This window comes from Bombina bombina, chromosome 1 (genome assembly GCF_027579735.1).
Source record: "Bombina bombina isolate aBomBom1 chromosome 1, aBomBom1.pri, whole genome shotgun sequence".
NCBI classification, from domain to species: Eukaryota; Metazoa; Chordata; class Amphibia; order Anura; family Bombinatoridae; genus Bombina; species Bombina bombina.
Window position 1 is genome coordinate 1,553,628,385 of NC_069499.1, and position 12,836 is coordinate 1,553,641,220.

A 12,836-nucleotide genomic window follows, 5' to 3' on the forward strand; every position below is an offset into this window, starting at 1 on the left:
AGGGGGATGCCAGTAAAATGCCTAACGTCGGTAGACTTTATTTATTGGCTGGAGTGCTTATGCATAAGAAAAACAGAATTTATGCTTACCTGATAAATTACTTTCTCTTGTGGTGTATCCAGTCCACGGATTCATCCTTTACTTGTGGGATATTCTCCTTCCCTACAGGAAGTGGCAAAGAGAGCACACAGCAGAGCTGTCCATATAGCTCCCCCTCTAGCTCCACCCCCCAGTCATTCGACCGAAGGTTAGGAAGAAAAAGGAGAAACCATAGGGTGCAGTGGTGACTGTAGTTAAAAAATAAAAACCACCTCTCTTAAAATGACAGGGCGGGCCGTGGACTGGATACACCACAAGAGAAAGTAATTTATCAGGTAAGCATAAATTCTGTTTTCTCTTGTAAGGTGTATCCAGTCCACGGATTCATCCTTTACTTGTGGGATACCAATACCAAAGCTTTAGGACACGGATGAAGGGAGGGGACAAGACAGGTACCTTAAACGGAAGGCACCACTGCTTGTAAAACCTTTCTCCCAAAAATAGCCTCCGAAGAAGCAAAAGTATCAAATTTGTAAAATTTGGAAAAAGTATGCAGCGAAGACCAAGTCGCTGCCTTACAAATCTGTTCAACAGAAGCCTCATTTTTAAAAGCCCATGTGGAAGCCACTGCTCTGGTAGAATGAGCCTGAATTGTTTCAGGAGGCTGCTGGCCAGCAGTCTCATAGGCCAAACGGATGATGCTTTTCAGCCAAAAGGAAAGAGAGTTAGCGGTCGCCTTCTGACCCCTCCTCTTACCAGAATAGATAACGAACAAAGAATTTGTTTGTCTGAAATCCTTAGTTGCTTGTAAATAGAACTTTAAAGCACGAACCACATCAAGATTGTGTAACAGACGTTCCTTCTTCGACGAAGGATTAGGACACAGAGAAGGAACAACAATTTCCTGATTAATATTCTTATTAGACACAACCTTAGGAAGAAAACCGGGTTTGGTACGCAAAACTACCTTATCTGCATGGAACACCAGGTAAGGTGAATCACACTGTAGAGCAGATAACTCTAAAACTCTTCGAGCGGAAGAGATGGCAACCAAAAACAAAACTTTCCAAGATAAAAACTTAATATCTATGGAATGTAAAGGTTCAAACGGAACCCCTTGTAGAACTGAAAGAACGAAATTCAGACTCTATGGCGGAGCCACAGATCTATAAACAGGCTTGATTCTGACTAAAGCCTGACTAAACGTTTGAACGTCTGGTACCTCTGCCAGACGTTTGTGAAAAAGAATAGACAAAGCAGATATCTGTTCCTTCAAGGAACTAGCTGATAATCCTTTCTCCAATCCGTCTTGGAGAAAGGACAAAATTCTGGGAATCCTCATCTTACTCCATGAGTAACCCTTGGATTCGCACCAAAAAAGATATTTTCGCCAAATCTTATGGTAGATTTTCCTGGTGACAGGCTTTCTAGCCTGAATCAGGGTATCAATAACCGACTCAGAGAAACCACGCTTTGATAGAATTAGGCGTTCAATCTCCAAGCAGTCAGACGCAGAGAAATTAGATTTGGATGTTTGAAAGGACCTTGTATTAGAAGGTCCTGCCTCATTGGCAGTGTCCATGGTGGCACAGATGACATGTCCACTAGGTCTGCATACCAGGTCCTGCGTGGCCACGCAGGCGCTATTAGAATCACCGAAGCCCTCTCCTGATTGATTCTGGCAACCAGACGAGGGAGGAGAGGAAATGGTGGAAAAACATAGGCCAGATTGAAGGACCAAGGCGCTGCTAGAGCATCTATCAGCACCGCCTGGGGATCCCGGGACCTGGACCCGTAAAGAGGAAGCTTGGTATTCTGGAGGGACGCCATCAGATCCAATTCTGGAGTGCCCCATAGCGGAGTCAGCTGGGCAAATACCTCCTGGTGGAGTTCCCACTCCCCCGGGTGAAAAGTCTGACGACTTAGAAAATCCGCCTCCCAGTTGTCTACTCCTGGGATGTGAATCGCTGAGAGATGGCAAGAGTGATCCTCCGCCCATCTGATTATCTTGGTTACTTCCATCATTGCTAGGGAACTCCTTGTTCCGCCTTGATGATTGATGTAAGCTACAGTCGTGATGTTGTCCGACTGAAATCTGATGAATTTGGCCGCAGCTAGCTGAGGCCATGCCTGAAGCGCGTTGAATATCGCCCTCAGTTCCAGAATGTTTATCGGGAGAAGAGCTTCTTCCAGAGACCATAAGCCCTGAGCTTTCAGGGAGTCCCAGACTGCACCCCAGCCCAACAGACTGGCGTCGGTCGTTACGATGATCCACTCCGGTCTGCGGAAACACATTCCCTGAGACAGGTGATCCTGAGACAACCACCAGAGAAGAGAATCTCTGGTCCCCTGGTCCAACTGTATTTGAGGAGACAAATCTGCATAATCCCCATTCCACTGTTTGAGCATGCATAACTGCAGTGGTCTGAGGTGTATCCGAGTAAAAGGGACTATGTCCATTGCCGCTACCATTAGTCCGATTGTCTCCATGCACTGAGCTACAGATATAAAAAAACGTTTGCCATTAAGTAGTGTCAACCAGCATAAACTAGCCCTGTTATGTAAGCTTGCAATTCCATACTTAGTCTCTGAATACAGCTTACCCTTCCCTCATGGGGATATTATCAGTCTTTTCTAGCATTATCACAGTCTTGTCTAGAATTAAAATGACTGAACATACCTTTTTTGCAGCCTACCCTGCAAACCGTTCCCCCCAACTGAAGTTTTCTTGTACTCCTCAGTCCTGTGTGGGAACAGAAGTGGATTTTAGTTACAACATGCTAAAATCATCTTCCTCCCTGCAGAAATCTTCATCCCTTTCTGCTAGAGAGTAAATAGTACACACCGGTACCATTTAAAATAACAAACTTTTGCTTGTAGAAAATAAAAACGAAATTTCTAACACCACATTCACTTTACACTTCCGATTGCTTAGAGCCGGCAAAGAGAATGACTGGGGGGTGGAGCTAGAGGGGGAGCTATATGGACAGCTCTGCTGTGTGCTCTCTTTGCCACTTCCTGTAGGGAAGGAGAATATCCCACAAGTAAAGGATGAATCCGTGGACTGGATACACCTTACAAGAGAAATGGTTTAGAACACTGTTAGTTAAAAAAAAGGAATTTTAACTCGCTGCAGGATGCATTTATTTAGCACTTCCTTCTCCCCTGGTTATAATTGAAGCATCAGATTCTTATTTTTGTAGAGATTAGGCCTCAATGTTAAAATTTAATTTTTATTTAAACGCTTTAAAATAAAACACAAATACACATTAAAAACACAAACTAAATGGGGACATTCACACTGGGTAGTACTTGGATATTCAATTAATCCTGGGATTCTCACACTAAGAAGCAACAGTTGGTAATTAAATGATCCACACAAATATAAGCAATTGAATATTTGGGTTTCACATAAGTATCTTGTGTGGTCTTGTTCTGAATACTTGTGAATAAATATAGTAATCTCGATTATAGTGATTCTATACTATTCAGTATATTTTGCAGAAATAACTGAGTTCTTGCATGTGTTGTCCCTTTTGAATAGGTAAATCTGGCGGATGTTAGCTATAGTATCCCTGATAATATTAATATTTTGTACTGATGATACAATTTATAAAATCATCCACTAGGAAATACTGGATTGATTGTTATAATTCCACATGAATATCCAAAATAATCTTATCCAGAATAAAGTGAATAGATATAGTGGTGTTCAGTATAGTCAATTAACTGACAGATACAGTAAGGATCTTGTGTTAGAGTCTATAATCACCTCATATATTGTATATATTATCTCTTTGATAGGGTAAACTTTGCAAATGTTTACTGTAATATCACTATTGATATTAATATCTTAACAATGATCAACGGTTTAAATACGAAAATTTCCTAAGTTGTCCCTTTATTTTAATGTGTGGTCATTTTTAGATGGTGATTTGTGGTTAGTACTTAATTGATTCTATAGTTATTTATGATAGATCCTTTTGCAAGAATAACTAGATTAGTGCTTGTACTGTCCCTTTAATATGGTAAATCTAACTAATGTTTACTTTAGTATCACCAATAATGTTTGTATTTGGGACTGATGATGCGTATTATCAAGCCATTAATTTCTGTGTTGATTTTAATTTTGCTTACATAAATGGCTTTAAAACATAGTTAGTATTGCAGTTTGCAACCACACAAATGAAGATTTGTAATGGTTAAGTACCGAGACAATGCTTTACAATAGTGTGCAATCCACATAGGGTTAAAGTTGAATTATCTATATTCTGAAGACAGTTTATTGGAAAAAAAAAATTAAACTTATTATTGAGTTGCAATACAAGGTAGATTCGAGTTTATTAGAAATTTTTTTGTTTTGTTGAGCTTATAATTGAGTTGCAATAGAAGGTGGATTCAAACTGCTGACCTCGTGCTTGCTAGCCTGAGAATATACCACTGCTCCACAGCAGCTTTCTATGAAATAATGAAAACTGAAATGTACAAGAATATGTTTCAAACAATTGTAAAAACGGCAGGCTTATAGAATCAGTATATGTTTAAAGTACCTCTATATCGAGTGAACATTTGTAACTGTATTTATTGATCTTAAATGTAAGTTAGTAGTTGTTAATATTAAAGCACTTGCATTACATTGTTAGATGATTGGAGCTTTTTTTTACAATTCAACAGATATAGTAAAATTTGACTCACACCATTATAAGCAACGTTAAATAAAGCAAATACTAATAGCTGTGATTTTTCAACTAGAATATAGCTTGTGGCTATTGAGTGCAAAACTGCTTATTTCATAAGGTAAAGTGCGCACGGATCATTTAAATTCCTGCAGTAGGAAAGACAGTTTAAATATAACTGTTATACTAATGCTTGCTTAATCAGCTGTGTCTGTTAAAAAATGCCTCTGTATTAAACAGCTGTTTATAGTTCAAGAGTATTTGAATAGTATTTAGGTGTGTATACCCATTTCCGGCCCAATATATTTTAGTAAAGCATAAGCTTTACAATCACTCAACAGGGAATTGGAAAGTATTTGGGAAAGATTGATGCTAGCCAAGTTCAAATTGGCCTTTTTGTGGCATAAATAAAATGAAGGGCTTCCGATTTTCCATCTGCAGAAGGGGATTGGTAAGAAGCTTACACTACAAAGCAGATAATAAATGTATGATTGGTTTCAGTGGATTTTAAAACCCCTAAAAGTCAAATTTAGCAATGGTTCAGCTACAGTTCCCAGATGCCAAACAGCTCTTATTAGACACCTTGAGGGCAGCAACTCCATAGTAAACAGCAGTGAGGTCAGAAACCTGTCTGAAAGGTGCAATTCAGTTTACCTGAGGAACATGTTGTGAGGACCTGGCCAGGAAAGCAGTTTTTTGTCTCTCTCCACTTAAATGCTTTTAAACCACTTTGTTATGTTATTGTTTAAAGCTTAGCGTGGGGACTCTGCTTTTATTATTTCTTCTGTATATGCATATGATTTATGATGATTTGATACTATGCTACATTTAATTGTTTTAAAAATATATATATTATTTTAACCTATATTTGTTGGCGCTGTCTATTTTTATACTTCTAAAGCTTTTTTTTTTTTCTTCTTAAGACAGCAGCCTCTTTGCACCCAAATGCAGAAGATAGAAACTGTACACCGTAGTCAGAACTGAAGAACAAGAAAGTCCCTCCCATCACCCGTTGAGTACCAGGTTTACCCCCTCCCCCCAGTTTGTTTATAAAAAGTTATAAAAAATGCTCAAGTAGGGATTTCCTACATTTGGAATTCCTAAGTGTTTTCACTATCACACAACTAGACTGCTTGATAAAACCTTTATTTCTGTGTAAACTGAATCAATGCAATTTTATGTGAAACATTGTTGTACCCCTGCTTGAGATTTCAATAAATAAAGATATATAAAAAATAAAATAAAAAAAAGACAGCAGCCTCATTATAAGGTCTAATTTTTTATACTTATTGTGTGTGTATATATATATTCTTCAAGGCGCTCTCATTATCTTTACACATTTTTATAAATGTTGCTGTGAGCATTGTGGGTCAATAAACTAATATGATATTCTTCAGTACCATAGAACCACCACAAGATGTCAGTGCTGCTACATCTTACAACATAGGGATTAGAGGATTTGTTTTCTGAACAAGTTGTTGATGGTGTGCGCTTACCTTACTCATACCCTCTATCTCTTCAGCACGCAGACGCACACGCAATGCAGATGCATTAACCTTTTCCTTCTCCAGGCGAATCTCTTGCCTTTCCTTTTCCAGAGCTTCTTGGGCTAATGTCAGTTGCTCCTCTTTGCTTCGCAGTCCAGCAGCCTGGACTTTCAGATCAGCCTGCTCCTAATAAGACGAAGAGGAGCGATCAGATAGGAAAAGTTTAATGGATATAACCAAACATGTAAAAGAGGGAGAAGAAAGGATGAGGATAACAAAGGGAGATCAGACCGGTGTGATGGCTGCAGACAGGCAGGGAGGTGAAAAAAAAGTTGGCTACAGAGGGAAAAAAAAGTTGGCTACAGAGGGAGATCAGATGGTTGTGATGGCTGCAGACAGGCAGGGAGGTGAAGGAGAAGTTGGCTACAGAGGTAGATCAGACGGTTGTGATGACTGCAGACAGGCAGGGAGGTGAGAGAGAAGTTAGATACAGAGGGAGAACAGACAGGTGTCATGGCTGCAGATAGGCAGGGAGGTGAGAGAGAAGTTAGATACAGAGGGAGAACAGACAGGTGTCATGGCTGCAGATAGGCAGGGAGGTGAGAGAGAAGTTAGATACAGAGGGAGAACAGACAGGTGTCATGGCTGCAGATAGGCAGGGAGGTGAGCGAGAAGTTGGATACAGAGGGAGATCAGACGGGTGTGATGGCTGCAGACAGGCAGGGAGGTGAGAGAGAAGTTAGATACAGAGGGAGAACAGACAGGTGTCATGGCTGCAGATAGGCAGGCAGGTGAGAGAGAAGTTAGATACAGAGGGAGAACAGACAGGTGTCATGGCTGCAGATAGGCAGGGAGGTGAGCGAGAAGTTGGATACAGAGGGAGATCAGACGGGTGTGATGGCTGCAGACAGGCAGGGAGGTGAAGGAAAAGTTGGCTACAGAGGGAGATCAGATGGTTGTGATGGCTGCAGACAGGCAGGGAGGTGAGAGAGAAGTTAGATACAGAGGGAGATCAGACCCGTGTGATGGCTGCAGACAGGCAGGGAGGTGAAAAAAAAGTTGGCTACAGAGGGAGATCAGATGGTTGTGATGGCTGCAGACAGGCAGGGAGGTGAGAGAGAAGTTAGATACAGAGGGAGATCAGACAGGTGTGATGGCTGTAGACAGTCAGGGAGGTGAAGGAAAAGTTGGCTACAGAGGGAGATCAGATGGTTGTGATGGCTGCAGACAGGAAGGGAGGTGAGAGAGAAGTTAGATACAGAGGGAGATCAGACGGGTGTGATGGCTGCAGACAGGCAGGGAGGTGAAGGAAAAGTTGGCTACAGAGGGAGATCAGATGGTTGTGATGGCTGCAGACAGGCAGGGAGGGGAGAAAGAAGTTAGATACAGAGGGAGATCAGACCCGTGTGATGGCTGCAGACAGGCAGGGAGGTGAAAAAAAAGTTGGCTACAGAGGGAGATCAGATGGTTGTGATGGCTGAAGACAGGCAGGGAGGTGAGAGAGAAGTTAGATACAGAGGGAGATCAGACCGGTGTGATGGCTGCAGACAGGCAGGGAGGTGAAGGAAAAGTTGGCTACAGAGGGAGATCAGATGGTTGTGATGGCTGCAGACAGGCAGGGAGGGGAGAAAGAAGTTAGATACAGAGGGAGATCAGAAGGGTGTGATGGCTGCAGACAGGCAGGGAGGTGAAAAAAAAGTTGGCTACAGAGGGAGATCAGAAGGTTGTGATGGCTGCAGACAGGCAGGGAGGTGAGAGAGAAGTTAGATACAGAGGAAGATCAGTCAGGTGTGATGGCTGCAGACAGGCAGGGAGGTTAAGGAAAAGTTGGCTACAGAGGGAGATCAGATGGTTGTGATGGCTGCAGACAGGCAGGGAGGTGAGAGAGAAGTTAGATACAGAGGAAGATCAGACGGGTGTGATGGCTGCAGACAGGCAGGGAGGTGAAGTAAAAGTTGGCTACAGAGGGAGATCAGACGGGTGTGAAGGCTGCAGACAGGCAGGGAGGTGAGAGAGAAGTTAGATACAGAGGGAGATCAGACGGGTGTGATGGCTGCAGACAGGCAGGGAGGTGAGAGAGAAGTTAGATACAGAGGGAGATCAGACGGGTGTGATGGCTGAAGACAGGCAGGGAGGTAAAGGAGAAGTTTAATACAGAGAGAGATCAGACGGATTTGATAGACCACCAGTGATTTAGTGATTTTTAGGGACTGGGTATTTGGGTTTGCATGGCTATCACACAGTATGGTTTAAAAGAGATGGATGGTCACAAATGTTACTGCAGGTTACCTTGGCTAGGCTGATAATGGCTCCTTCTCGCTGGGTATCCACCATTATGGACCTAGCCACGTCTCTCTCTGTTCTATCTTTAATAAGTTTTTGCTGGGTGTGATATTCAGACCATTCAGCAGCCAGTTTCCTGCGCTCGTCTGCGCACCGTGTCATTACCGACTGCTGTTCTTCTAGAAGTGCGCTCTGTCCAGGAAACAACAATGGTGTGAGAGACAGACATTGTTTTTGAGGACATACAAAAAGCAATGTGAGCACCAAGAAAGTGAATGTGCAGAGGAAGAACAACAAAAGAGAAAAAAAGATGCAACAAAATGGTACTAGACTGAAGGTGTGAACGAGGAATATATATGTGTTAAAGGATACTGTAAGTTAAAATAGGGAAGAACAAGAACAATACCGGTCAAAACAGACGTGCAAAATATAAAGGACATTAGAAGTTATGAAGGAAAATAAACCATTTGTTAATTAACTAAACTATATACTACAACACTTTTTCTTTGCTCAGAGTGAAAATGTTAATGAGCTGCAGCGTCTCACTTAGATACCTATGTTCCTCTCTATTAGTATTTATTGACTCTCACAGAAAAACTTGGGATTTAATTGTGTTTCTTTCAATAATAAAGTCTTGTGTGTCTTCAGTTGTGTTGTGGTTACGCTCGCTGTGTGTACATCTATATATCAGCGTATATATTTCAGTCTGTATATAGAGTCAGCCAGTGTCATGTAAACAGACTGTAGGCATGGGGGTCAGGGTATAAAGCAGCTGGTTATTATCAGAGGGATTTACATGTGTATGTGCATAACTAGCTGTAAGTGTCATTACACTATACTATAAAAAGTGTTAATGGAAAGGTAATGTATATTTATATATACACAATAATATACACATCAGATGATTAATGAGTTGCCTTTAAGAGCAATAATAGGATCCATCTGCAATAACTGTCGTAACGATTTATTGTATTGAGACCCTCAAACCTTGAATATGAGCCAGTCACCTGTGCACATGACTCACTAGACGTTTTATAGCAGAAGTTCAGATCTGCTGGACAAACTAGCACATGTATCACGTGCACCAGCAAACCCTATCTGTATATTACTGGTCTGTCCTTATGCACATTCTGGGACCTAATCGGTGGGTGATTCTCATATTTATAACAAGTAATGAAAGGCAGAGCATGAGTCAAGGTTAACAATATCTGTAGCATTAATATGAGTCACACCTTTGCTCTTTCAAGCTCTTCTCTCTCCATAGCCATCTGTTGCGTCATCACCCTCCTTTGCTCCTCAAGTGAGCGTTGTAGAGACTCCACCTTTGCCTGCTCTGCAGAGACTCTCCAGCGCTCCTGCCCAAATTCACAGTGTTAAACACAGAATAAGTTTGTCCAAGCATTAAAAACTAGACCGCCTAATGCTTCTTTATGTGTGGACTGACTTCATAGGCTTCAAAATCATCTGATAGTTGGTACTAAACCATCTGATTAAACCCACATGATATTCTAGTAAGAGTAACAGTCACTTAGTACTTTACTGACTGTGTCAGTATTTGTCAGTTATTTGCTTAACAACAATCAAAAATAATTTGAAACTGACTATGTAGGAGTTTACAGCTTCTATGAATGTATAAATGTTACATCAAACAAGACTCTAATCCTAGAAACCAATGGCTATGTATATGGTATCCCCTTCCTCATTATTCTTGGAATCAGATGGTGCGAAATTCAAATCTTGCTTCAACTAACCTGTGACATGCAATAGTCATTGGCTAAAAATAATCAGACCACACCCACCTCATAGAACTCACCACTTGACTTGGGGCCCCTTTGACAAAATTAGTATCCTTAAAAGGCATAGTAAAGACAACATTAAACTTTCATTATACAGATAGCGAATGCATTGCTAAACAATGTTCCAATTGCCTTCTTTTAACAAATATATTTTGTTCTCTTGGTATCCTTTGTTGAAAAGCATACCTAGGTAGGCTCAGGGAAAGCAGCAAACTACTGGGGAGTGGCTTCTCAATGGTGGCTACATATATATATATATATAAAACTTCAAAAGAAATAAATATTAATTTTATTTGTATTTAATCAATAAAGGTTCAGTTAACGTTTCGGTCCTCACAGGGACCTTTGTCAAGACAAATCGAAAAAACAAATTATGCTTACCTGATAATTTTATTTCCATCGTGGGGAGGAGAGTCCACGGCTTCATTCATTACTTGTGGGAATTAAGAACCTGGCCTCCAGAAGACACTCCAGCCAAAGGCTTAAATACCTCCCCAACTCCCCTCATCCCCCAGTCATTCTGCCGAGGGAACAAGGAACAGTAGGAGAAATATTAGGGTATAAATGGTGCCAGAAGAATATATTAAATTTAGGTCCGCCCATCGGAGATACGGGCGGGGGCCGTGGACTCTCCTCCCCACGATGGAAATAAAATTATCAGGTAAGCATAATTTATGTTTTCCATCTAAAGGGGAGGAGAGTCCACGGCTTTATTCATTACTTGTGGGAAACATATACCCAAGCTCTTAGAGGACACTGAATGAAACCGGGAGGATAAAAGGAGGACCCCTAATCTGAGGGCACCACAGCCTGTAGAACCTCCCAAAAACAGCTTCCACAGAAGCAAAAATGTCAAATTTGTAAAACTTAGAGAAGGTATGCCAGGTAGCCACCTTGCAAATCTGCTCCATAGAAGCCTCATTTTTGAAGGCCCAAGACGAAGCCACAGCTCTAGTTGAATAAGCCATGATCCTCTGAGGAGGCTTATGTCCCGCTGTCTCATAGGCCAAACGGATCAAGCTCCTCAGCCAAAAAAGACAAAGAAGTAGCAGACACCCTCTGACCCATGTGCTTCCCTAAATACACAACAAAAAGTGACTTAGATTGTCTTAAATCCTTTGTGGCATGAATATAGAATTTCAAAGCACGAACCACGTCCAGATTATGAAGTAACCTCTCCTTAGGAGAAGAAGGGTTAGGACATAAAGAAGGAACAACTGGGGCGGAGCCAGCCATCGCACAGTATGGCTGCAAAAAGCTAGAGCTCCGTGATACCGGACGCTTCCAAGCAACATCTTTCCCATTACAAAGGTGTTAGCCAAATTCCAGTAACAGATATCTACACCGGAACTCACCCGGAGCACAATGATCATACCCTGAGTGAGCTAACTTAACGGAAAGCTGCGCATCGCAGTAAGTGTAAGAGGGCAGCACATCAACTTCGGCCTAGCTCTGCGACACACGCCACAAGCCTGCACAGATGCAGTAAAAATATGACGACACCGGCGAAGGACCGACTTCGAAAAAGCCGAAGGTATGAAAACTTCAACACAAGCCTAAACACAATGGCATAACACTCCTCATAGAAACACACTAGATCCTAAGGGCCATGACATCGCCTTACAGAACAAAGGCACATTAGCACCCTGCTCAAGCCTAACATATTGCCACGTGGGAAGAGACTTTAGACAACGCCTAATCTTACGCCACTGCTCCCTCCATCCTTGGGCAATGTAATCTTACAAAATGTGCACTTATTGAGGAGAGGCACACTCGCCCAGCATACCGCAGCCCACAGGACACTGGACACCTTGCTATAGCGGAGCACCGCCATTATCACACGCGAGCAGGCCTGGGCCTATAACGCTGCATCACTACACGCAGCACAACATTCAGACACCAGACAACACGCTGAGCTACATCCCCTGAACAACATATAAAAATGACATCCAAAAGGATATCTAAGTCAGACAAGCCAGCGAAAACCCAGTCAGCTGCAACAACTAAACTTAACTTTTTCAAAGTGCTGGAAACTCCGGATCCAGAATCCCCCACATCACAAGATTCAGATGACATGCCACCAGCTACTAGACCTAACGCTCAAGGCACCCTATCAGAAGAACCCCTTACGAGAGCAGACATTGACAATCTTCCTACTAAGGCAGACTTTGCAACTTTAATCTCACAAGTGGGTAAAATGATAAAAGATGGCCTCAGAGAGGTCAAAAAGGAACTATCAGAGTTAGGAGAAAGAGTTGTACGCCTCGAGGAGGACATTGACCAAATTTACAATAATACTGACATTCAAAACAGATCTTTTGAATCCCATGACTCTCTAATTCAACAAATGCAAATACAATTAGAAGATCTGGACAACCGAGGCCGTCGCAATAATATCAGAGTGAGAGGTGTAACAGAGAAAATTGTACCCAACCAAATTACACAGCATCTGCAAGGACTTTTTAAATTTCTGTTAAGAGATGAAGAATTGCCAGACATGCCCATAGAAAGAGCCCACAGGGCACTGAGACCGAAGCCGCAAGATAACAAACCTC

At 41.9% G+C, this 12,836-nt stretch overlaps 1 protein-coding gene across 1 annotated transcript in view; it reads right to left on the bottom strand.

The window, feature by feature from the left end:
• FBF1 (Fas binding factor 1) overlaps window positions 1–12,836 on the bottom strand; it is a 208,204-nt gene that overhangs the window by 51,774 nt on the left and 143,594 nt on the right. The window contains exons 24-26 of the mRNA XM_053709181.1: window positions 9,718–9,840; window positions 8,492–8,677; window positions 6,212–6,388 (exon numbers count right to left, since the gene is read on the bottom strand). Coding sequence (XP_053565156.1) covers window positions 6,212–6,388; window positions 8,492–8,677; window positions 9,718–9,840 — 486 coding nt within the window. The remainder of the gene's footprint in view (window positions 1–6,211; window positions 6,389–8,491; window positions 8,678–9,717; window positions 9,841–12,836) is intronic.